This window comes from Aptenodytes patagonicus, chromosome 9 (genome assembly GCF_965638725.1).
Source record: "Aptenodytes patagonicus chromosome 9, bAptPat1.pri.cur, whole genome shotgun sequence".
NCBI classification, from domain to species: Eukaryota; Metazoa; Chordata; class Aves; order Sphenisciformes; family Spheniscidae; genus Aptenodytes; species Aptenodytes patagonicus.
This window is the reverse complement of record NC_134957.1, coordinates 443,020-465,925: the sequence shown is the minus strand read 5'-3', so window position 1 is coordinate 465,925 and position 22,906 is coordinate 443,020. Positions and strand designations below refer to the sequence as shown.

Below are 22,906 nucleotides of genomic sequence, written 5' to 3'. Positions count from 1 at the left end.
TGGAGGGTGAAGCCGCCTTGCGTCAGGTCCTCTCCGTCCCCGCTCTCTCTGCCTGGGCCTTGCCCTGGCGCCTTCCCCTGGGCGGAGAGGCGTGGTGTTGGGGGCTGCAGCAGGGGTGGAGGGGAGTGGGGACAACAGGGCACGAGGATGTGGTTACGGGGACGGTGGGGCAGGGGGATGGAGGTTGAGGGTGGTGGAGGACAGGGCAGTGGGGCATGAGGGTGATGGGGCATGGGGACAGCAGGCATGGGGACAGGGAAGTGGGCCATAAGGGTGATGACATGTGGGGACAATGGGCACGGGGACCAGACAGCAGGGCACAAGGGTGATGGGCATGGGGACAGCATGCATAGGGCTGGGGCAGCAGGGCACGAGGGTGATGGGGCATGGGGACAGCAGGCATGGGGATGGGGCGTGGGGACAGGGCAGCTCCTGCCGTGAGCTGTGTGTCCATGAGGTGCTGGAGGCTGCAGGGGTGGGAAGGTCCCCTGGGCAGGGCTGGCCTGTGGCTGACAGTGTCCCCCTGTCCCCAGGGCAGAGGAGGCCTTGGTGAAGGTGGGCAAGGCCACACCGGCCGCCCTGGGGGCCACCAGCAGCCCCTTATCATTCCTTGGGATTGCGCCGTGGAGGGCAGTGTCTCTGCGTCAGGTGTCCTCCTCTCCTCTGGCATGTCTGGGGTGCCGGTCTGCCTCCTGTGCAGGTGCTCGCCCTGCAGCCGCAGGGCCACTGCCACCACAGATGGGACTGGGGGCTCCACGGCAGACCCTGGCCCAGTGCCGGGACCCGTGCCTGTGCCCATCCACCTGGCTTGTCCCCATCCCCGTCCCCTTGCCCACCTGCCAGCGTTGGGCTGGGATGCTCCAGGAGGGGCATGAAGGACCAGCACGCGTCCTCCTCCTCAGTCCCTGTGGGATGGCCCCACGGTCACTCCTGCCCACTGCGCCCCACCACCACGTGCACTGCTGGGACCCCCAGGGACCAGGGGGCTCCGCTTGCCTGGACACCTACCAGGTGCTCCGAACTCCACCCTGCACACATAGTAGGTGCTGCGCACCTGGAGGAGCTCACTGGCCCTCTCGCTCAGCCTGGTCACCTGGAACAGCAGCTTGGGGGTGGCCAGCTTGTCACACAGGTTGATGACATCTGGAAAAGCTGGGGGGGGAGGCGGGGAGCTGCCGGCGTGGTGAGCCAGGGACCCCCCACCTCACCACTGCGTCTACACCATGGGGAGCCTGTGTGGCATCCCACTGGAGATGGGACAAAGTGCTGCTGCCAAGGTGTGGGGGGAGCTGCAGCCCCACAGCCAGGGCTCATCGGTGTCGGGGACCCCCACCATCCTCCTCACGTAGGAGAGCAGCCACAGGACGGCGCAGTTGGTGTTGGCCAGAAAGCTCTGGTCATCTGCAGGGAGAGTGGCGGTGGCTGAGGGCAGCAGGCAGACCTGGCAGCGGCTGCAGAGCCCAGATGCCAAGCCCGGTGAGGCCACGGTGCGTCCCCCCCTGTGCCCGGGGAGCAAGCACCCGTGGGATGGCCAGGAGGGGACTCGCCCCCGTGCTTGATGTAGATGAACATGCTGCTGTGAGCCCGGGACGGTGGGGCTGGGGCAGTGGGGCTGGACCCCACCGCACGGCATTTGTTCGGTCAGAGCTGGGCGGGATGCGGGGTTCTGCCGGTGCTTCCCCCAGGACCCTGCGAGATGAGCCTGGACGAGCCCCCAGCGCAGCAGAGCTTTATTGCAGTGGGAAACCCGGGGCACAGGCAAAGGAGCGGCAAGGCCCCGGGGGACACAGCCGGGCTCGCCCGGTGCCCCAGGGACAGCAGCCCTCGGGGCCGGGGGTCACATGGTGGCTTGGCCTCTCTGGCCCTTGGCACTCCTCAGCCCCGGTGTCCGCGACGGTCGGCCGGTGGCTCCTGCCTGCTCGGCCACAGCTGCCCTCTCACCGGGACATGTCCCTCGGTGGGCTTGCGGGCACCTCGGAGCAGGGAGGGGGCATGAGCGAGCCCCCAGCAGCTCCAACACGCCCAGTGTGGGTGCCCATGGGAGAGCAGTGTGGGAGCCCATCAGCCCTCCCACGGCTCTGCTCCGCCGCAGCAACCTCGCAAGGGATCCTGCACGCAGCAGGGCTCATGGTGGGATGTCACCTGCCCTCCTGGACACCCCAAGGACAGGGCAGGTGCTGGCACACTGTGCATTGCGCACAGTCTGCTGCAACGCACCCAGAGCAGCAGCCAGTGCACCCAATGCATCACATGCATGCAACGAATAGTGCACCCAGGGTGCTATGCGCTGCATGCAGTGCACCCATTGCACCACTCAGTGCACCCAGCACACCGCGCTCACCTAGCACCCTGCAGTGCAGTACAGCTGCCGTGTTGTGGGGGGCTGAGTGTGGCCATGGCAGGGAGCAGGGCTGGGGGTCCAGACATTTGGTGGAGGCAGGGTGGGAGCAGGGAGTGAGGCCCACAGGCTGGTGAGGTTTTGGGCAGCGGAGGTGTGGGACGTGCGGGGTGCAGGGGTGCAGGAGTGTGTCACACTCCCACGTAGCTGTTCTTGTAGGGGCTGTGCTCGCGGGGGGCAGCCAGGGCCCCAGGCATAACAGACGGTGGGTGGTTGCTGCTCTCCCAGAGGGGCTCATAGCTCTCCTTGGGGGGCAGCTCGCTCACATAGCAGATGTTCTCACTGTAGTTGGGCTTGAAGCTCTCCACGACATCTTTGGGGACTCCGGCCCATTCCTCCGGGGAGCAGAGCAGGGTGAGAGGAGCCACCACCCAGCCCAGCCCCAGCCCCGCGGGGCAGGGGGTGAGCCCGGGGGCAGGGCTGCCCACAGCCACCTTACCTGGAAGTTGCCGTTGTGGGTGATGAAGAGCTCGTCAAAGTTCTTGCTGGGGTTGGGGATTCGGGGCATGAGGATGACCCACACCCTGCGCAGGAGAGACGTGTCAGAGGGGAAGGGCCCCAGCGCTGCTGCCCCCCACCAGCCCCCCAGGCTCACCTTTCCATGCGCACCAGCAGGACGACGAGGACCAGCAAGAGCAGGCAGGAGGCAATGGGGATGAAGACCGTGTGGATCCAGAACCAGTGCAGCTGCTCCTCTGCCGTACCTGGAAAGAGCCAGGGTGACATGGACCCCCGGCTGGTGCACCACCACGGCAGTGGGGTGGGTACACCGGTAGCCCTTTGTGGGTGGCCATGGCATTGTCCGTGGCAGGGCTGAGCTGGGAGCGGAGGATGGAGAAGGGGCCTGTCCCCAAGCCCTGCCATGCTGTCACCATAACTGGCAGGTGACCCTGTCCTGGACCGGCCGTGCCAGAGCAGCCCTCCAGAGCTAAGAAACCCCTGGCAAGGGGGACCCAGCATGTCCCACTGGTAGGGGGTGTTTGGCTTCCAACACTGTTGTCACTGCTGGCCAGGACACGCATGCAGCCCTTGGAGCCCCAACGGGGAACCCCACTGCCCCGTGCACCTCGCCTTGCCCATCGCGGTGCTGCCAGCAGCTACCTTGCCCATCAGGGAGCTACGTCAGGCCTTAATTTCTGGAGCAGCTCGGCGTGCCACCGCAAGGTGACCCAGAGGGTCAGGGCAGCACCAGCAGGGATGGCAAAGCTGTGGGGCAGAGCACCCTGGGGCTGAGCCGTGCAGCAGCACGGAGCAATCTTGGAAATTCTTGAAGTTTGCAGGAGATAACTTCTTGTCACAAGTAGTCAGTGAGCCAACTAGGAAAGATGCCCTTCTAGACTTGCTATTTGTGAACAGAGAAGGACTCGTGGGAGATGGTGATGGTAGGGTGGCTGTCTTGGCCACAGTGATCATGAAATGGTTGAGTTTAAAATTTTCTGTGTGATGAGAAAAAAGGACAGCAGAGTTGCTACCCTGGACTTCAGAAGAGCAAACTTTAAGCTATTCAGGGAGCTATTTAGCAGAGTACCCTGGGACTTTGCTTTTGAGGGCTTAGGAGTCCACAAGTGCTGGTCAGTTTTTAAGAAGCACCTTTTAGAAGCACAGGAGCAGGCAATCCCAGTGAGTCAAGCAAGCGGGGCAGAAGACCAGCTTGGCTGAACAGGGAACTCCTCGTGGAGCTCAAGAGGAAAAAGAAATTGGATGATCTCTGGAAGCGAGGTCAGGCTTTGCAGGAAGATTACAGAGCTGTGCTTCATATATGCAGGGAGGAGACACGAAAGGCCAAAGCTCAGTTAGTGTTGAACCTGGCCAGTGTTGTGTCAGATAACAAGAAGGGCTTTTTTAAGTACGTTAATAGCAGGAGGAGGTCTAAAGAAAACATTGGACCGATACTTGTTGAAGATGGTCATCTGACTAACAGGGATGAAGAAAAAGCGGAGGCATTCAATGCTTTTTTTGCCTCAGTCTTTAATAAAACAGACAGACCTTGGGCTGCCCGGTCCCCTGAGTCGGAGGACCACGGGTATGGGAACAGTGACTTTCCATTTGTGGACACTGAAATTGTCAGGGACCAGCTGTATCAGCTGGATGTTCACAAGTCCATGGGGCCTGGTGGGGTTCATCCCAGAGTACTGAAGGAGCTAGCGGATGTTATGGCAGGACCCCTCTCGATCATCTCCCAAAGGTCTTGGGAGTCTAGGGAGGTCCCTGCTGACTGGAAGCTAGCCAATGTTATTCCAATTTGCAAGAAGGGCGTGAGGGAAGACCCAGGAAACTACAGACCTGTTAGTTTAACCTCACTTCCTGGAAAAATTATGGAGAAGGTCATACTGGGTACTACTGAAAGGCATTTAAAGAATAATGCAATCATCAGGCACAGTCAACATGGATTCACAAAGGGAAAGTCCCGTTTAACTAATTTGATATCCTTCTATGATAAGGTCACCCACCTAGTGGATGAAGGGAAGGCGGTGGATGTAGTTTTTCTGGAGGCTTTTGGTACCGTCCCTCACAGCATCCTTCTGGACAAGTTGTCCAGCTGTGGGACGAGCAGGTTCATGGTGCGCTGGGTGAAGAACTGGCTGAAGGGCAGAGCTCAAAGGGTTGTAGTGAATGGGGCTACATCTGGCTGGCGACCGGTCACGAGCAGTGTTCCTCAGGGTTCAATTCTAGGGCCAGTCCTGTTCAACATATTTATCAACGATCTGGATGCAGGAGTTGAATGCACCATTAGCAAGTTTGCTGATGATACCAAACTGGGAGGTGCTGTTGACTCTCTTGAGGGAGAGGATCTAGATAGATTGGAGCATTGGGCAATGCTTAATGCGATGAAATTTAACAAGTCCAAGTGCCAGATTCTGCACCTGGGATGGAGTAATGCCAGGCACGAGTATAAATTGGGAGAGGAGTGGCTGGAGAGCAGCCCTGCAGAAAGGGATCTGGGGGTGCTGGTCGGCAGCAGGCTCAATATGAGTCAGCAGTGTGCCCTGGCAGCCAAGAGGGCAAACCGCATCCTGGGGGGCATCAAACACAGCATAACCAGCTGGTCAAAAGAGGTGATTATCCCGCTGTACTCAGCATTGGTGCGGCCTCACCTTGAGTACTGTGTGCAGTTCTGGGCCCCGCAATTTAAGAAGGAAGTGAAGGTACTCGAATGCGTCCAGAGGAGGGCAACAAAGCTGGTGAAAGGGCTGGAAGGAATGTCCTAGGAGGAGCGGCTAAGGACTTTGGGCTTGTCTAGTTTGGAGAAAAAGGAGGCTGAGGGTTGACCTCATTGCTCTCCACAGCTTCCTGAGGTGGGGAAGAGGAGAGGGAGGTGCTGATCTCTTCTCCCTGGTATCCAGTGATAGGACCAGCAAGAGCAGGCAGGAGGCAATGGGGATCAAGACCATGTGGATCCAGAACCAGTGCAGCTGCTCCTCCGCCACGCCTGGAAAGAGCTGGGGTGATGCGGACCCCCAGCCAGTGCACCGCCACAGCAGTGGGGTGGGCACGCCGGTGGCCATTCGTGGGTGGCCATGGCATCATCTGTGGCAGGGCTCAGCTGGGAGCGAAGGATGGAGAAGGGGCCTGTCCCCAAGCCCTGCCACACTGTCACCACAACTGGCTGGTGACCCTGTCCTGGGCCGGCCATGCCAGAGCAGCCCTCCGGGGTTTCTTACCCCTGGCAAAAGTCAGCAGGTCCCGCTGGCAGGGGGTGTTTGGCTTCCAGAAGCGCAAAGAATGCAGGGGCTGATGCTGCTGCCTGCGCCCCAGGTGCCCGGACGGGTCTCGCCCCTACAGCTGCTGCCTCGGGCCAGTTTTCCACCTGCTTGGCCATCCCTTGCCTGCTGAGCCCCACCATGCCCTAGCCCGTCCCATCCCACCGCAGCCCCCAGGACCTACCCTTGCTGGTGGAGTTGCTGCCCCAGACCACGGGGACACTCCACTCACTCCAGAGCTGGGTGCTGCCGCAGTAGCTGTTGATCTTGCTGCGCACGTAGAAGGTGTAGTACTTCTCATAGTCCACGCTGGGGAGGGAGAAGACGTCTCCTTTCACCTGGTGCTCCTGCAGAGAGACGTGGGCCATGCAATGAGGACCGGCACTGCCATGGAGGCTGGTGCACGGCTCGTCCCTGGGCACAACTGCAAGGGTACCGCGTCCGGGGGGCTCTCACCGTCCAGCTGGTGTCCTTGTTGCTCCTGTACTTGACGGCGTGCTCCAGGCACTGGGCTTTGGGGTACGGGGAGGTCCAGGTCAGCTGCAGCTGGTTGCTGCTCATGTTGCGGATGGTCAGGTTGACGGGCGCCTCCGGTTTCACTGCAAGGCACAGGTGATGCCCAGTGAGCGCCGTCCCCGTGCTCCGGTGGCCCCACCACCAGCCAGAACATGATGGGGCAGCCCTGGGTACCCACAGCCCTGCAGAGGAGAGTGGGTGCCCCCCACCACTCCGTACCCAGGTCCTGCAGCTGCATGCGCTCGCTGGGGATCTCCAGGGTCCTGCCGCCAAGGCTGGCATTGACGAGGACATGGAAAGGCTGGAACTGGATGATCTCGCTCTGGTTGAGGCGGCAGCCGATGCTGATGCCCTGGTCCTGCAGGTAGTGCTTGCACTCCACCACGGGGGACCTGTTCTCATACCTGTGCCGCAGCGGGTTACTGGAGCTCCCTGAGACCCGGCACGCCCCATCCTTCCCCAGGAACCCTCTCCCCAGCACATCCCATCCCGCTTGCCCCAGAGACGGAGCCTCCCCCACCCTGGGCTCGGGGAAGAGGAGCAGGCCGATGCTGGGACCAGTAATGCTGGCAGGAGCCTCCTGTGTGGGGACCCACTGCTGGACACCCTGCTGTGGGGCTGGCCATGGGGCAGGGGCACCTACCAGTAGTAGAGGGAGTAGTTGGCCGTGAGTGTCTCTCTGCTCCCCCACGTGCAGGTCAGGTACTCCTCGTTGAAGAGGACACACTCCACCCCTGCAAGGGACAGACACTGCTGGGCACCGCGGTGGCGGGCGGCTGCGCCAGGGCCTAGGGGTGCACCAAGGAGACACAGCATATGCCAGGGGTCCCGGCACATCCCCGTCAGCCGCCTTCCATGTGAGCCAAACAAGCACAGCTCTTCCTGGCGGAGCTGCAATGCAGCCTGCCTGCAATGCCAGGCCCCGACCATCCTGTTCACACATGCCGTGCTAGTGATGCCCGGGCTGACAGCAGCCCCACATCTTCCTCCGAAGGACTGCCAGCCAAGCAGCTGTCCCTCCTGCATCCTTGCTGTTGGCTCCTCATGCTGTGGATGTGGTGTTTCACTCCAATTCCTCCATCTGCTCCCCTTAGTCACCCCGTGGCTGCTGTTTGCAGCCCCTTGCACTGTGGGACAGGACGGAAACCCCTCCCTGCCAACCCATTTTGCTTGTCCCATGAGAAAATCGGGGGGTTTCCAGGATTTGTGCCTGATGACGGTTGGACTCGATGATTGTAGAGGTCTTTTCCAACCTTAATGATCCTATGATTCTATGTCTCTATCCTGGCTAAATTCATCTCGTTGTTACCCTTGCGAGATGGTGCTTGCAGGTGCCCACGCGTCCCTGTGTCTGGGTGATGGGGGCTATGCTGTGCTGTGCTTCCCACTGCAGCCCCTCCACCACAGGGCAGGGGCCGAGCCCCGGCGGTTTGATCTCTGCAGGAAACACCGCCGAGCCCTGGGAGGCTGAGCAGCCACTCCAGGCGCCCACACCATCTCCTCTGCTCCCTCCTTCCGCCACGCTGTGCCGGCTCTGGTCCTGCCCACGCAGCCACATCCTGGGCTGGCTGGGGGCTGCAGGGCCACCGGGGTGGTGCTAGTCCCTGCGCCAGGCATTGCACCACAGTCTGCTCTGGCAGCCACTGTCACGGCTCGCTGCGGGATGAGCTCCTCCGATGGACCGAGGTGCCTCGCAGAGCCCTTGCAAGTGCCAAACCAGCTGCTGGTGGCTGAGAGCTGTCCTGGAGGCTCCCAGAAAATGGGATTTTTTTCCTCCTAAAAATCAGGCAACGGGACACCTTGTCCCTTCTGAGGTCCAAACCTATCAGCCAGCACTGTGGGGGCAGGAGAAAGCCAGAGCCGGGCCTCCCTGGGTTGTAATGTAACGTGACGGAGCAAATGGGCTGCGCTCCGGCTGTTTCCATACACGGCGATGGAGGACACCTTCCCGGCAGCCCAGGAAATCCAGGGATACAGAGGAGCTGTGTTTCCACGGAAAGCTGGTGTTTTACTGACAGCCAGCCAAGAAGTAGATTTCTTCTCAGAAAACAACAGCTGGGGCGAGGGTGCTGGGCAGAAAGAGGAGCCGCTGTCCTCCATCCCCTGCCTGTGTGCGGCACCGCTGACATGACTGGGATGGAAAGGGTGGCTGGCACAGATCTGCCAGCTGCCGCCCTGCCCAGCTGATGCATGGGGCCGATAGGATCTGCGCATCGCATCCTGCCACTGCCCCCCACCCCAGCCCACCAGGGGGGACCCCCATGGCCAGGGTCCCTCCTGGCAGCGCTGCCTGCATGGCTGGCAGCCCCAGGGCTGGCAGAGCTGTGGGGCTGGGAGCTGTGGGGCCAGTAGAGCCATGGGGCCAGGAGAGCCACAGGACCAGTAGCCATGGGGCCGGTGGTGCCAGCGATGCTCCAGCGCCGGGGCAGGAGCAAGGACACCCAACGGGGCTCCCTGGCACAGCCCGGCTCTCCCGGCAGCCCCACTGCAAGGGGCCATGTAGGTGCTGGGGGTCCCGGGGCGCATCGCGGGGTCGCGGGGTCTCTGGCGCACGCGCCAACAGCTTGCTGGCCCACACAGCCCCACGTCCTGTCCTCCTCGCCCGCCATCACCAGGGAGCAACATCCCCCAGCCCCACCACACATGGTGCACTGCGGCCTCCCGCCCCACCCTGGGGCCCATGTGCCCCCTTACCTGGGGGGCTGCGGGCAGCAGCAAGGTAGGGGCCCAGCCCGCAGAGGAGGAGGAGGATGGGCATGAGGAAGGCGCCGGGCACCGCCATGGCGGGGCGAGCCGTGGGGCGTGTGTGAACAGCCTCTGCACGCAGCCCACTGCGCAGGGCTGCCGGCTTCCGCACCCGTGCCGCTTCCTGCCCCACAGCACTGCCCGCCACCAAGGGGCCCACCCCACACGGCGCCCCACGGCTCACTCCAACGGGGTCCCGCAGCTCACCCCAGCGGGGCCCCACAGCTCAACCCACTGGGGCCCTGCCACCCTTCCTGCCCAGGCCCCACAGCTCACCCCTCCGGGCCCCACCACCTGGCCCACCGGGACCCCCCCGGTTCATCCTGCCGTGTTCCCAGGGCTCACCCCACCATGCCGCAGGGCTCACCCCCACAGAGCTGCCCCCCAGGAGCAGGGCCGGTGTGGGGATCCTGACCCACAGCCCGACCGCGGGTGTCCTGCGCTGGGTCCCTGAGAACTGGGCAGAACTGGGAGTCACTGGGGCAGTCCCGGGGGGGCAGCTGCGGGGAGACGGTCACAAAGGGGCTCACGGGGGCACTTGTAGGGAGTTGGGGGCAGTTATGGGAGGCGGTCACGGGGGCTAGTGACGCTGCCAGCGATGGGCGCAGCGATGGGAGTGTGGTCGAGGGGACGGTGGCCGTGGGGCCGCCGGGGGCGGCCGCAGGGGGAGGTGTCCCGGGCAGCGGGGGCAGCTGGAGGCGGTGGGCTGCGGGGCGGTCCCGGGGGTAATGATGAAGAGAGCCGGGGGGTGGGGAGGGGGTGGGCGGTCACGTGACCTCGGCCGGCGCGCCGCCGGCGCAGCGCCTCCGGCAGGGGGCGCCGCGCGCCCCTCGGGCCGCCCCGTCTATCTTCGACACTTTCCGCCTCCGCTCGGCGCGGGCTCGGGCTCTCCCCGGCGGCGCTCGGGACTCTTCGTCCTTCCTCGGCCCGGCTTCGGGACGCTCCGGCTCCCCTCGGGAGCCCCTCCCCGGCGGCGCCCGTGACAGCGTCGCGTCGCTCGGGCCTCTCCGGCGGCGCTCGGGCGGCCCCGGCGCAGGGCGCAGGCGCGGGCGGCCCCGGCGGTCCTTGTTGTGGCCCGGCCGCCTCTGCCCGCCGGCCGGCCCGGGATGGCGGCCTTCGGCGTCCTCAGCTACGAGCACCCCCCGCTCAAGCGCCCAGGCGCGGGTGAGGCGGTCTCGCCCGCGGGTCCCGCCCGAGGGTCTGCAGTACCCCAAGCAGAAGGAGGTGCCGGGGCCGGGTGTGTGGGGGGACCCGGGGTGTGGGGCCGCCATGCCGGGGCTGGCCGTGAGCAGGCCCCGGGGAGGACTCGGGGGTACGCTGGGAGCCCTGCGTCCCCGTGGTGAGATGTCACCTGCCCTCCTGGACGCCCCAAGTACACGGCAGGTGCTGGCACACCTGCAGTGTGCGCAGCGTGCTGCAACGCATCCAGAGCAGCACGCAGTGCACCCAATGCATCATATAGAGCACCCTGTGCAACAGGGGTAATGGTGCGTGGGGACAGCAGGCATGGGGTTGGGGCAGTGGCGCATGAGGGTGACAAGGCCTGCGGACAGCAGGCATGGGGACAGGGCAGTGGGGCACAAGAGTAACAGGGTGTGGGGACACGTCGTGTCCCCCTGTCCTTGTCCCCTCCCTCGGCTGCTTCCCGCCCGCCCCAGGCAGGTCCTGCCTGGCCCCGGTGATGGCCACAGCCCCGGGCAGTGTGTGGTGGGGACGGCCCCAGCCTTTATTGAGCCTCAGTGCTGCCTGACCTGCTGGCCCGGCCCCGCCCACGCTCTGGAGGGTGAAGCCGCCTTGCGTCAGGTCCTCTCCGTCCCCGCTCTCTCTGCCTGGGCCTTGCCCTGGCGCCTTCCCCTGGGCGGAGAGGCGTGGTGTTGGGGGCTGCAGCAGGGGTGGAGGGGAGTGGGGACAACAGGGCACGAGGATGTGGTTACGGGGACGGTGGGGCAGGGGGATGGAGGTTGAGGGTGGTGGAGGACAGGGCAGTGGGGCATGAGGGTGATGGGGCATGGGGACAGCAGGCATGGGGACAGGGAAGTGGGCCATAAGGGTGATGACATGTGGGGACAATGGGCACGGGGACCAGACAGCAGGGCACAAGGGTGATGGGCATGGGGACAGCATGCATAGGGCTGGGGCAGCAGGGCACGAGGGTGATGGGGCATGGGGACAGCAGGCATGGGGATGGGGCGTGGGGACAGGGCAGCTCCTGCCGTGAGCTGTGTGTCCATGAGGTGCTGGAGGCTGCAGGGGTGGGAAGGTCCCCTGGGCAGGGCTGGCCTGTGGCTGACAGTGTCCCCCTGTCCCCAGGGCAGAGGAGGCCTTGGTGAAGGTGGGCAAGGCCACACCGGCCGCCCTGGGGGCCACCAGCAGCCCCTTATCATTCCTTGGGATTGCGCCGTGGAGGGCAGTGTCTCTGCGTCAGGTGTCCTCCTCTCCTCTGGCATGTCTGGGGTGCCGGTCTGCCTCCTGTGCAGGTGCTCGCCCTGCAGCCGCAGGGCCACTGCCACCACAGATGGGACTGGGGGCTCCACGGCAGACCCTGGCCCAGTGCCGGGACCCGTGCCTGTGCCCATCCACCTGGCTTGTCCCCATCCCCGTCCCCTTGCCCACCTGCCAGCGTTGGGCTGGGATGCTCCAGGAGGGGCATGAAGGACCAGCACGCGTCCTCCTCCTCAGTCCCTGTGGGATGGCCCCACGGTCACTCCTGCCCACTGCGCCCCACCACCACGTGCACTGCTGGGACCCCCAGGGACCAGGGGGCTCCGCTTGCCTGGACACCTACCAGGTGCTCCGAACTCCACCCTGCACACATAGTAGGTGCTGCGCACCTGGAGGAGCTCACTGGCCCTCTCGCTCAGCCTGGTCACCTGGAACAGCAGCTTGGGGGTGGCCAGCTTGTCACACAGGTTGATGACATCTGGAAAAGCTGGGGGGGGAGGCGGGGAGCTGCCGGCGTGGTGAGCCAGGGACCCCCCACCTCACCACTGCGTCTACACCATGGGGAGCCTGTGTGGCATCCCACTGGAGATGGGACAAAGTGCTGCTGCCAAGGTGTGGGGGGAGCTGCAGCCCCACAGCCAGGGCTCATCGGTGTCAGGGACCCCCACCATCCTCCTCACGTAGGAGAGCAGCCACAGGACGGCGCAGTTGGTGTTGGCCAGAAAGCTCTGGTCATCTGCAGGGAGAGTGGCGGTGGCTGAGGGCAGCAGGCAGACCTGGCAGCGGCTGCAGAGCCCAGATGCCAAGCCCGGTGAGGCCACGGTGCGTCCCCCCCTGTGCCCGGGGAGCAAGCACCCGTGGGATGGCCAGGAGGGGACTCGCCCCCGTGCTTGATGTAGATGAACATGCTGCTGTGAGCCCGGGACGGTGGGGCTGGGGCAGTGGGGCTGGACCCCACCGCACGGCATTTGTTCGGTCAGAGCTGGGCGGGATGCGGGGTTCTGCCGGTGCTTCCCCCAGACCCTGCGAGATGAGCCTGGACGAGCCCCCAGCGCAGCAGAGCTTTATTGCAGTGGGAAACCCGGGGCACAGGCAAAGGAGCGGCAAGGCCCCGGGGGACACAGCCGGGCTCGCCCGGTGCCCCAGGGACAGCAGCCCTCGGGGCCGGGGGTCACATGGTGGCTTGGCCTCTCTGGCCCTTGGCACTCCTCAGCCCCGGTGTCCGCGACGGTCGGCCGGTGGCTCCTGCCTGCTCGGCCACAGCTGCCCTCTCACCGGGACATGTCCCTCGGTGGGCTTGCGGGCACCTCGGAGCAGGGAGGGGGCATGAGCGAGCCCCCAGCAGCTCCAACACGCCCAGTGTGGGTGCCCATGGGAGAGCAGTGTGGGAGCCCATCAGCCCTCCCACGGCTCTGCTCCGCCGCAGCAACCTCGCAAGGGATCCTGCACGCAGCAGGGCTCATGGTGGGATGTCACCCTGCCCTCCTGGACACCCCAAGGACAGGGCAGGTGCTGGCACACTGTGCATTGCGCACAGTCTGCTGCAACGCACCCAGAGCAGCAGCCAGTGCACCCAATGCATCACATGCATGCAACGAATAGTGCACCCAGGGTGCTATGCGCTGCATGCAGTGCACCCATTGCACCACTCAGTGCACCCAGCACACCGCGCTCACCTAGCACCCTGCAGTGCAGTACAGCTGCCGTGTTGTGGGGGGCTGAGTGTGGCCATGGCAGGGAGCAGGGCTGGGGGTCCAGACATTTGGTGGAGGCAGGGTGGGAGCAGGGAGTGAGGCCCACAGGCTGGTGAGGTTTTGGGCAGCGGAGGTGTGGGACGTGCGGGGTGCAGGGGTGCAGGAGTGTGTCACACTCCCACGTAGCTGTTCTTGTAGGGGCTGTGCTCGCGGGGGGCAGCCAGGGCCCCAGGCATAACAGACGGTGGGTGGTTGCTGCTCTCCCAGAGGGGCTCATAGCTCTCCTTGGGGGGCAGCTCGCTCACATAGCAGATGTTCTCACTGTAGTTGGGCTTGAAGCTCTCCACGACATCTTTGGGGACTCCGGCCCATTCCTCCGGGGAGCAGAGCAGGGTGAGAGGAGCCACCACCCAGCCCAGCCCCAGCCCCGCGGGGCAGGGGGTGAGCCCGGGGGCAGGGCTGCCCACAGCCACCTTACCTGGAAGTTGCCGTTGTGGGTGATGAAGAGCTCGTCAAAGTTCTTGCTGGGGTTGGGGATTCGGGGCATGAGGATGACCCACACCCTGCGCAGGAGAGACGTGTCAGAGGGGAAGGGCCCCAGCGCTGCTGCCCCCCACCAGCCCCCCAGGCTCACCTTTCCATGCGCACCAGCAGGACGACGAGGACCAGCAAGAGCAGGCAGGAGGCAATGGGGATGAAGACCGTGTGGATCCAGAACCAGTGCAGCTGCTCCTCTGCCGTACCTGGAAAGAGCCAGGGTGACATGGACCCCCGGCTGGTGCACCACCACGGCAGTGGGGTGGGTACACCGGTAGCCCTTTGTGGGTGGCCATGGCATTGTCCGTGGCAGGGCTGAGCTGGGAGCGGAGGATGGAGAAGGGGCCTGTCCCCAAGCCCTGCCATGCTGTCACCATAACTGGCAGGTGACCCTGTCCTGGACCGGCCGTGCCAGAGCAGCCCTCCAGAGCTAAGAAACCCCTGGCAAGGGGGACCCAGCATGTCCCACTGGTAGGGGGTGTTTGGCTTCCAACACTGTTGTCACTGCTGGCCAGGACACGCATGCAGCCCTTGGAGCCCCAACGGGGAACCCCACTGCCCCGTGCACCTCGCCTTGCCCATCGCGGTGCTGCCAGCAGCTACCTTGCCCATCAGGGAGCTACGTCAGGCCTTAATTTCTGGAGCAGCTCGGCGTGCCACCGCAAGGTGACCCAGAGGGTCAGGGCAGCACCAGCAGGGATGGCAAAGCTGTGGGGCAGAGCACCCTGGGGCTGAGCCGTGCAGCAGCACGGAGCAATCTTGGAAATTCTTGAAGTTTGCAGGAGATAACTTCTTGTCACAAGTAGTCAGTGAGCCAACTAGGAAAGATGCCCTTCTAGACTTGCTATTTGTGAACAGAGAAGGACTCGTGGGAGATGGTGATGGTAGGGTGGCTGTCTTGGCCACAGTGATCATGAAATGGTTGAGTTTAAAATTTTCTGTGTGATGAGAAAAAAGGACAGCAGAGTTGCTACCCTGGACTTCAGAAGAGCAAACTTTAAGCTATTCAGGGAGCTATTTAGCAGAGTACCCTGGGACTTTGCTTTTGAGGGCTTAGGAGTCCACAAGTGCTGGTCAGTTTTTAAGAAGCACCTTTTAGAAGCACAGGAGCAGGCAATCCCAGTGAGTCAAGCAAGCGGGGCAGAAGACCAGCTTGGCTGAACAGGGAACTCCTCGTGGAGCTCAAGAGGAAAAAGAAATTGGATGATCTCTGGAAGCGAGGTCAGGCTTTGCAGGAAGATTACAGAGCTGTGCTTCATATATGCAGGGAGGAGACACGAAAGGCCAAAGCTCAGTTAGTGTTGAACCTGGCCAGTGTTGTGTCAGATAACAAGAAGGGCTTTTTTAAGTACGTTAATAGCAGGAGGAGGTCTAAAGAAAACATTGGACCGATACTTGTTGAAGATGGTCATCTGACTAACAGGGATGAAGAAAAAGCGGAGGCATTCAATGCTTTTTTTGCCTCAGTCTTTAATAAAACAGACAGACCTTGGGCTGCCCGGTCCCCTGAGTCGGAGGACCACGGGTATGGGAACAGTGACTTTCCATTTGTGGACACTGAAATTGTCAGGGACCAGCTGTATCAGCTGGATGTTCACAAGTCCATGGGGCCTGGTGGGGTTCATCCCAGAGTACTGAAGGAGCTAGCGGATGTTATGGCAGGACCCCTCTCGATCATCTCCCAAAGGTCTTGGGAGTCTAGGGAGGTCCCTGCTGACTGGAAGCTAGCCAATGTTATTCCAATTTGCAAGAAGGGCGTGAGGGAAGACCCAGGAAACTACAGACCTGTTAGTTTAACCTCACTTCCTGGAAAAATTATGGAGAAGGTCATACTGGGTACTACTGAAAGGCATTTAAAGAATAATGCAATCATCAGGCACAGTCAACATGGATTCACAAAGGGAAAGTCCCGTTTAACTAATTTGATATCCTTCTATGATAAGGTCACCCACCTAGTGGATGAAGGGAAGGCGGTGGATGTAGTTTTTCTGGAGGCTTTTGGTACCGTCCCTCACAGCATCCTTCTGGACAAGTTGTCCAGCTGTGGGACGAGCAGGTTCATGGTGCGCTGGGTGAAGAACTGGCTGAAGGGCAGAGCTCAAAGGGTTGTAGTGAATGGGGCTACATCTGGCTGGCGACCGGTCACGAGCAGTGTTCCTCAGGGTTCAATTCTAGGGCCAGTCCTGTTCAACATATTTATCAACGATCTGGATGCAGGAGTTGAATGCACCATTAGCAAGTTTGCTGATGATACCAAACTGGGAGGTGCTGTTGACTCTCTTGAGGGAGAGGATCTAGATAGATTGGAGCATTGGGCAATGCTTAATGCGATGAAATTTAACAAGTCCAAGTGCCAGATTCTGCACCTGGGATGGAGTAATGCCAGGCACGAGTATAAATTGGGAGAGGAGTGGCTGGAGAGCAGCCCTGCAGAAAGGGATCTGGGGGTGCTGGTCGGCAGCAGGCTCAATATGAGTCAGCAGTGTGCCCTGGCAGCCAAGAGGGCAAACCGCATCCTGGGGGGCATCAAACACAGCATAACCAGCTGGTCAAAAGAGGTGATTATCCCGCTGTACTCAGCATTGGTGCGGCCTCACCTTGAGTACTGTGTGCAGTTCTGGGCCCCGCAATTTAAGAAGGAAGTGAAGGTACTCGAATGCGTCCAGAGGAGGGCAACAAAGCTGGTGAAAGGGCTGGAAGGAATGTCCTAGGAGGAGCGGCTAAGGACTTTGGGCTTGTCTAGTTTGGAGAAAAAGGAGGCTGAGGGTTGACCTCATTGCTCTCCACAGCTTCCTGAGGTGGGGAAGAGGAGAGGGAGGTGCTGATCTCTTCTCCCTGGTATCCAGTGATAGGACCAGCAAGAGCAGGCAGGAGGCAATGGGGATCAAGACCATGTGGATCCAGAACCAGTGCAGCTGCTCCTCCGCCACGCCTGGAAAGAGCTGGGGTGATGCGGACCCCCAGCCAGTGCACCGCCACAGCAGTGGGGTGGGCACGCCGGTGGCCATTCGTGGGTGGCCATGGCATCATCTGTGGCAGGGCTCAGCTGGGAGCGAAGGATGGAGAAGGGGCCTGTCCCCAAGCCCTGCCACACTGTCACCACAACTGGCTGGTGACCCTGTCCTGGGCCGGCCATGCCAGAGCAGCCCTCCGGGGTTTCTTACCCCTGGCAAAAGTCAGCAGGTCCCGCTGGCAGGGGGTGTTTGGCTTCCAGAAGCGCAAAGAATGCAGGGGCTGATGCTGCTGCCTGCGCCCCAGGTGCCCGGACGGGTCTCGCCCCTACAGCTGCTGCCTCGGGCCAGTTTTCCACCTGCTTGGCCATCCCTTGCCTGCTGAGCCCCACCATGCCCTAGCCCGTCCCATCCCACCGCAGCCCCCAGGACCTACCCTTGCTGGTGGAGTTGCTGCCCCAGACCACGGGGACACTCCACTCACTCCAGAGCTGGGTGCTGCCGCAGTAGCTGTTGATCTTGCTGCGCACGTAGAAGGTGTAGTACTTCTCATAGTCCACGCTGGGGAGGGAGAAGACGTCTCCTTTCACCTGGTGCTCCTGCAGAGAGACGTGGGCCATGCAATGAGGACCGGCACTGCCATGGAGGCTGGTGCACGGCTCGTCCCTGGGCACAACTGCAAGGGTACCGCGTCCGGGGGGCTCTCACCGTCCAGCTGGTGTCCTTGTTGCTCCTGTACTTGACGGCGTGCTCCAGGCACTGGGCTTTGGGGTACGGGGAGGTCCAGGTCAGCTGCAGCTGGTTGCTGCTCATGTTGCGGATGGTCAGGTTGACGGGCGCCTCCGGTTTCACTGCAAGGCACAGGTGATGCCCAGTGAGCGCCGTCCCCGTGCTCCGGTGGCCCCACCACCAGCCAGAACATGATGGGGCAGCCCTGGGTACCCACAGCCCTGCAGAGGAGAGTGGGTGCCCCCCACCACTCCGTACCCAGGTCCTGCAGCTGCATGCGCTCGCTGGGGATCTCCAGGGTCCTGCCGCCAAGGCTGGCATTGACGAGGACATGGAAAGGCTGGAACTGGATGATCTCGCTCTGGTTGAGGCGGCAGCCGATGCTGATGCCCTGGTCCTGCAGGTAGTGCTTGCACTCCACCACGGGGGACCTGTTCTCATACCTGTGCCGCAGCGGGTTACTGGAGCTCCCTGAGACCCGGCACGCCCCATCCTTCCCCAGGAACCCTCTCCCCAGCACATCCCATCCCGCTTGCCCCAGAGACGGAGCCTCCCCCACCCTGGGCTCGGGGAAGAGGAGCAGGCCGATGCTGGGACCAGTAATGCTGGCAGGAGCCTCCTGTGTGGGGACCCACTGCTGGACACCCTGCTGTGGGGCTGGCCATGGGGCAGGGGCACCTACCAGTAGTAGAGGGAGTAGTTGGCCGTGAGTGTCTCTCTGCTCCCCCACGTGCAGGTCAGGTACTCCTCGTTGAAGAGGACACACTCCACCCCTGCAAGGGACAGACACTGCTGGGCACCGCGGTGGCGGGCGGCTGCGCCAGGGCCTAGGGGTGCACCAAGGAGACACAGCATATGCCAGGGGTCCCGGCACATCCCCGTCAGCCGCCTTCCATGTGAGCCAAACAAGCACAGCTCTTCCTGGCGGAGCTGCAATGCAGCCTGCCTGCAATGCCAGGCCCCGACCATCCTGTTCACACATGCCGTGCTAGTGATGCCCGGGCTGACAGCAGCCCCACATCTTCCTCCGAAGGACTGCCAGCCAAGCAGCTGTCCCTCCTGCATCCTTGCTGTTGGCTCCTCATGCTGTGGATGTGGTGTTTCACTCCAATTCCTCCATCTGCTCCCCTTAGTCACCCCGTGGCTGCTGTTTGCAGCCCCTTGCACTGTGGGACAGGACGGAAACCCCTCCCTGCCAACCCATTTTGCTTGTCCCATGAGAAAATCGGGGGGTTTCCAGGATTTGTGCCTGATGACGGTTGGACTCGATGATTGTAGAGGTCTTTTCCAACCTTAATGATCCTATGATTCTATGTCTCTATCCTGGCTAAATTCATCTCGTTGTTACCCTTGCGAGATGGTGCTTGCAGGTGCCCACGCGTCCCTGTGTCTGGGTGATGGGGGCTATGCTGTGCTGTGCTTCCCACTGCAGCCCCTCCACCACAGGGCAGGGGCCGAGCCCCGGCGGTTTGATCTCTGCAGGAAACACCGCCGAGCCCTGGGAGGCTGAGCAGCCACTCCAGGCGCCCACACCATCTCCTCTGCTCCCTCCTTCCGCCACGCTGTGCCGGCTCTGGTCCTGCCCACGCAGCCACATCCTGGGCTGGCTGGGGGCTGCAGGGCCACCGGGGTGGTGCTAGTCCCTGCGCCAGGCATTGCACCACAGTCTGCTCTGGCAGCCACTGTCACGGCTCGCTGCGGGATGAGCTCCTCCGATGGACCGAGGTGCCTCGCAGAGCCCTTGCAAGTGCCAAACCAGCTGCTGGTGGCTGAGAGCTGTCCTGGAGGCTCCCAGAAAATGGGATTTTTTTCCTCCTAAAAATCAGGCAACGGGACACCTTGTCCCTTCTGAGGTCCAAACCTATCAGCCAGCACTGTGGGGGCAGGAGAAAGCCAGAGCCGGGCCTCCCTGGGTTGTAATGTAACGTGACGGAGCAAATGGGCTGCGCTCCGGCTGTTTCCATACACGGCGATGGAGGACACCTTCCCGGCAGCCCAGGAAATCCAGGGATACAGAGGAGCTGTGTTTCCACGGAAAGCTGGTGTTTTACTGACAGCCAGCCAAGAAGTAGATTTCTTCTCAGAAAACAACAGCTGGGGCGAGGGTGCTGGGCAGAAAGAGGAGCCGCTGTCCTCCATCCCCTGCCTGTGTGCGGCACCGCTGACATGACTGGGATGGAAAGGGTGGCTGGCACAGATCTGCCAGCTGCCGCCCTGCCCAGCTGATGCATGGGGCCGATAGGATCTGCGCATCGCATCCTGCCACTGCCCCCCACCCCAGCCCACCAGGGGGGACCCCCATGGCCAGGGTCCCTCCTGGCAGCGCTGCCTGCATGGCTGGCAGCCCCAGGGCTGGCAGAGCTGTGGGGCTGGGAGCTGTGGGGCCAGTAGAGCCATGGGGCCAGGAGAGCCACAGGACCAGTAGCCATGGGGCCGGTGGTGCCAGCGATGCTCCAGCGCCGGGGCAGGAGCAAGGACACCCAACGGGGCTCCCTGGCACAGCCCGGCTCTCCCGGCAGCCCCACTGCAAGGGGCCATGTAGGTGCTGGGGGTCCCGGGGCGCATCGCGGGGTCGCGGGGTCTCTGGCGCACGCGCCAACAGCTTGCTGGCCCACACAGCCCCACGTCCTGTCCTCCTCGCCCGCCATCACCAGGGAGCAACATCCCCCAGCCCCACCACACATGGTGCACTGCGGCCTCCCGCCCCACCCTGGGGCCCATGTGCCCCCTTACCTGGGGGGCTGCGGGCAGCAGCAAGGTAGGGGCCCAGCCCGCAGAGGAGGAGGAGGATGGGCATGAGGAAGGCGCCGGGCACCGCCATGGCGGGGCGAGCCGTGGGGCGTGTGTGAACAGCCTCTGCACGCAGCCCACTGCGCAGGGCTGCCGGCTTCCGCACCCGTGCCGCTTCCTGCCCCACAGCACTGCCCGCCACCAAGGGGCCCACCCCACACGGCGCCCCACGGCTCACTCCAACGGGGTCCCGCAGCTCACCCCAGCGGGGCCCCACAGCTCAACCCACTGGGGCCCTGCCACCCTTCCTGCCCAGGCCCCACAGCTCACCCCTCCGGGCCCCACCACCTGGCCCACCGGGACCCCCCCGGTTCATCCTGCCGTGTTCCCAGGGCTCACCCCACCATGCCGCAGGGCTCACCCCCACAGAGCTGCCCCCCAGGAGCAGGGCCGGTGTGGGGATCCTGACCCACAGCCCGACCGCGGGTGTCCTGCGCTGGGTCCCTGAGAACTGGGCAGAACTGGGAGTCACTGGGGCAGTCCCGGGGGGGCAGCTGCGGGGAGACGGTCACAAAGGGGCTCACGGGGGCACTTGTAGGGAGTTGGGGGCAGTTATGGGAGGCGGTCACGGGGGCTAGTGACGCTGCCAGCGATGGGCGCAGCGATGGGAGTGTGGTCGAGGGGACGGTGGCCGTGGGGCCGCCGGGGGCGGCCGCAGGGGGAGGTGTCCCGGGCAGCGGGGGCAGCTGGAGGCGGTGGGCTGCGGGGCGGTCCCGGGGGTAATGATGAAGAGAGCCGGGGGGTGGGGAGGGGGTGGGCGGTCACGTGACCTCGGCCGGCGCGCCGCCGGCGCAGCGCCTCCGGCAGGGGGCGCCGCGCGCCCCTCGGGCCGCCCCGTCTATCTTCGACACTTTCCGCCTCCGCTCGGCGCGGGCTCGGGCTCTCCCCGGCGGCGCTCGGGACTCTTCGTCCTTCCTCGGCCCGGCTTCGGGACGCTCCGGCTCCCCTCGGGAGCCCCTCCCCGGCGGCGCCCGTGACAGCGTCGCGTCGCTCGGGCCTCTCCGGCGGCGCTCGGGCGGCCCCGGCGCAGGGCGCAGGCGCGGGCGGCCCCGGCGGTCCTTGTTGTGGCCCGGCCGCCTCTGCCCGCCGGCCGGCCCGGGATGGCGGCCTTCGGCGTCCTCAGCTACGAGCACCGCCCGCTCAAGCGCCCGCGCCTCGGCCCGCCCGATGTCTACCCGCAGGACCCCAAGCAGAAGGAGGTGCGGGGGGACCCGGGGTGTGGGGCCGCCATGCCGGGGCTGGCCGTGAGCAGGCCCTGGGGGTGCGCTGGGAGCACCTGGGGTGGGCTTGGGAGCCCTGCGTCCCCGGGATGCCTGGGCGTGAGGGGCCCGTCCCGCCGGGCCCCCGCTTTGGGGGTGGGGGGCCTGGCCGAGGGCCCCGCGTTCCTGTGTCTCAGCACTCGCTTGCGTTGCTCGGCAGCGAGGGTCTGGGGAGGCCGGCTGGGACCCGCCGGGCCCGCGCCTTGCCCTGTCCCCACGCTGGCTGAGCCGCCCTGGCGGGGACAGAGGCTGCGGGCGTTTGGCGTGGAGGGGCCTTGCCGGGCCCTGCTGATCGCCCTTCCCCCGCAGGATGAGCTGACTGCTCTGAACGTCAAGCAAGGCTTCAATAACCAGCCGGCGGTCTCTGGGGATGAGCACGGCAGTGCCAAAAATGTCAATTTCAACCCAGCGAAGGTGAGAGCCATCGGGACAGTGTGGGGGTTTGGCAGGGCCTGGTGTCTGTATGGGCAGGCTGGACAGTCCTGGGTCTTATTCCTTCCCCGTGTCCAGAACCAGGAGACCCTTCCCTTTAGGATGGGTGTTTTAGATTCTACAGGGACAGAGGGTTAGGTCCTAAGTTCTGCATTCTTTTGGAACTGTGTCCCACCTCTGGGAGAGCAGGTTCTTGTCTTGCTCCATAGATCTTAGGGGCAGGTCTGTATCTGCAGTCTCTGTTAAACCAGCATCTAGAACTCCTTATATTCTGCAGTTAAAGCAGAAGGCTAGGATACCAGAAGCGGGAAAGTTCTTACTGGTTTGGTTATATTATGGTCATGGTAGAAGAGAAGTAAGATTTCTTGAAACGTGGCAATTTAAACATGAGAGTTATATAACAAGCTTCAACTCCATTTTTCCAATCTCTAAAATCAAGATGTTAACTTCCTGGCCTCCCCGACAAGAGGACTAGTAATGACCTGGGATGGAAGGCGATCAATAAGCATAGTATATTTGTTTTCCTTGGCTGACGTCTGTCTGTCCGAGAAGCCTTCTGTCTGGTTTGACAAGTATTTATAAAGAGTTGTGTCTGTCTTAACTTGACTCCCTGCTTGGTTATTATATGAGTTGTCTAGAAGCATTCCTCTTTGCAAGTATAACAAAGGAAATTATTGGCAGGTTTTTTGTGTTTCAAAAGTTGATACTGGTG

The 22,906-nt window shown here is 63.1% G+C and overlaps 5 protein-coding genes across 9 annotated transcripts in view; 1 reads left to right on the top strand and 4 right to left on the bottom strand.

Annotated features, from left to right (window-relative positions):
• Nucleotides 1-22: 22 nt before the first annotated feature.
• LOC143164686 (uncharacterized protein CXorf65 homolog) lies at nucleotides 23-1,572 on the bottom strand. The gene is made up of 6 exons (XM_076347606.1): nucleotides 1,548-1,572; nucleotides 1,318-1,401; nucleotides 1,009-1,146; nucleotides 837-905; nucleotides 591-726; nucleotides 23-77 (listed from the first exon to the last, which is right to left on the bottom strand). The coding sequence occupies exons 1-6, from the start codon at nucleotides 1,570-1,572 to the stop codon at nucleotides 23-25; spliced, it is 507 nt and encodes a 168-aa protein (XP_076203721.1).
• A 143-nt stretch (nucleotides 1,573-1,715) lies between these two features.
• On the bottom strand, nucleotides 1,716-9,413 carry LOC143164362 (cytokine receptor common subunit gamma-like). 2 transcript variants are annotated; one of them, XR_012996058.1, is made up of 9 exons: nucleotides 9,310-9,413; nucleotides 7,259-7,349; nucleotides 6,835-7,019; nucleotides 6,556-6,698; nucleotides 6,284-6,446; nucleotides 2,994-3,102; nucleotides 2,838-2,922; nucleotides 2,342-2,733; nucleotides 1,716-1,973 (listed from the first exon to the last, which is right to left on the bottom strand). XR_012996058.1 is itself a non-coding variant. In XM_076346843.1 (8 exons), exons 1-8 carry the CDS (start codon nucleotides 9,395-9,397, stop codon nucleotides 2,530-2,532), a joined length of 1,068 nt encoding a protein of 355 aa, XP_076202958.1. In that variant the 5' UTR covers nucleotides 9,398-9,413; the 3' UTR covers nucleotides 2,152-2,529. The 2 variants fall into 2 exon arrangements, 1 of the variants encoding a protein (XP_076202958.1); XM_076346843.1 differs by lacking the exon at nucleotides 1,716-1,973 and having other exon boundaries at nucleotides 2,152-2,733.
• A 1,401-nt stretch (nucleotides 9,414-10,814) lies between these two features.
• Nucleotides 10,815-12,709, bottom strand: LOC143164685 (uncharacterized protein CXorf65 homolog). The gene is made up of 7 exons (XM_076347605.1): nucleotides 12,685-12,709; nucleotides 12,455-12,538; nucleotides 12,146-12,283; nucleotides 11,974-12,042; nucleotides 11,709-11,863; nucleotides 11,112-11,241; nucleotides 10,815-10,903 (listed from the first exon to the last, which is right to left on the bottom strand). Exons 1-7 carry the CDS (start codon nucleotides 12,707-12,709, stop codon nucleotides 10,815-10,817), a joined length of 690 nt encoding a protein of 229 aa, XP_076203720.1.
• Nucleotides 12,710-12,848: 139 nt separating this feature from the next.
• On the bottom strand, nucleotides 12,849-20,550 carry IL2RG (interleukin 2 receptor subunit gamma). Of its 2 annotated transcripts, XR_012996057.1 has the most exons (9): nucleotides 20,447-20,550; nucleotides 18,396-18,486; nucleotides 17,972-18,156; nucleotides 17,693-17,835; nucleotides 17,421-17,583; nucleotides 14,131-14,239; nucleotides 13,975-14,059; nucleotides 13,479-13,870; nucleotides 12,849-13,109 (listed from the first exon to the last, which is right to left on the bottom strand). XR_012996057.1 is itself a non-coding variant. In XM_076346842.1 (8 exons), the coding sequence occupies exons 1-8, from the start codon at nucleotides 20,532-20,534 to the stop codon at nucleotides 13,667-13,669; spliced, it is 1,068 nt and encodes a 355-aa protein (XP_076202957.1). In that variant the 5' UTR covers nucleotides 20,535-20,550; the 3' UTR covers nucleotides 12,849-13,666. The 2 variants fall into 2 exon arrangements, 1 of the variants encoding a protein (XP_076202957.1); XM_076346842.1 differs by having other exon boundaries at nucleotides 12,849-13,870.
• Nucleotides 20,551-21,596: 1,046 nt separating this feature from the next.
• MED12 (mediator complex subunit 12) overlaps nucleotides 21,597-22,906 on the top strand; it is a 37,309-nt gene continuing 35,999 nt past the window's right edge. For all 3 annotated transcript variants that reach the window (XM_076346837.1, XM_076346836.1, XM_076346838.1), the window contains exons 1-2: nucleotides 21,597-21,702; nucleotides 22,072-22,176. In XM_076346837.1, coding sequence (XP_076202952.1) covers nucleotides 21,604-21,702; nucleotides 22,072-22,176 — 204 coding nt within the window. In that variant the 5' untranslated portion in view covers nucleotides 21,597-21,603. The remainder of the gene's footprint in view (nucleotides 21,703-22,071; nucleotides 22,177-22,906) is intronic.

Bases quoted from the DNA above. Each gene is read 5' to 3' on its own strand.
- LOC143164686 (XM_076347606.1), bottom strand. From the start codon at position 1,572: ATGTTCATCTACATCAAGCACGGGG. The intron at 906-1,008 runs GTAGGTGTCCAG...GCCATCCCACAG, and splicing joins GGTGGAGTTCGGAGCACCTG to GGACTGAGGAGGAGGACGCG. The intron at 78-590 runs GTGGCCCCCAGG...CTCTCCGCCCAG, and splicing joins GGAATGATAAGGGGCTGCTG to GGGAAGGCGCCAGGGCAAGG.
- LOC143164362 (XM_076346843.1), bottom strand. From the start codon at position 9,397: ATGGCGGTGCCCGGCGCCTTCCTCATGCCCATCCTCCTCCTCCTCTGC. The intron at 7,020-7,258 runs GTAGGTGCCCCT...GCTGCGGCACAG, and splicing joins AACTACTCCCTCTACTACTG to GTATGAGAACAGGTCCCCCG. The intron at 6,699-6,834 runs GTACGGAGTGGT...TGTGCCTTGCAG, and splicing joins CATGCAGCTGCAGGACCTGG to TGAAACCGGAGGCGCCCGTC.
- LOC143164685 (XM_076347605.1), bottom strand. From the start codon at position 12,709: ATGTTCATCTACATCAAGCACGGGG. The intron at 12,043-12,145 runs GTAGGTGTCCAG...GCCATCCCACAG, and splicing joins GGTGGAGTTCGGAGCACCTG to GGACTGAGGAGGAGGACGCG. The intron at 11,242-11,708 runs GTGTGGCCTTGC...CCCCTGCTGCAG, and splicing joins GGTGGCCCCCAGGGCGGCCG to CCCCCAACACCACGCCTCTC.
- IL2RG (XM_076346842.1), bottom strand. From the start codon at position 20,534: ATGGCGGTGCCCGGCGCCTTCCTCATGCCCATCCTCCTCCTCCTCTGC. The intron at 18,487-20,446 runs GTAAGGGGGCAC...TGTCCCTTGCAG, and splicing joins TGCTGCCCGCAGCCCCCCAG to GGGTGGAGTGTGTCCTCTTC. The intron at 14,060-14,130 runs GTGAGCCTGGGG...TCTCCTGCGCAG, and splicing joins CTGCTGGTGCGCATGGAAAG to GGTGTGGGTCATCCTCATGC.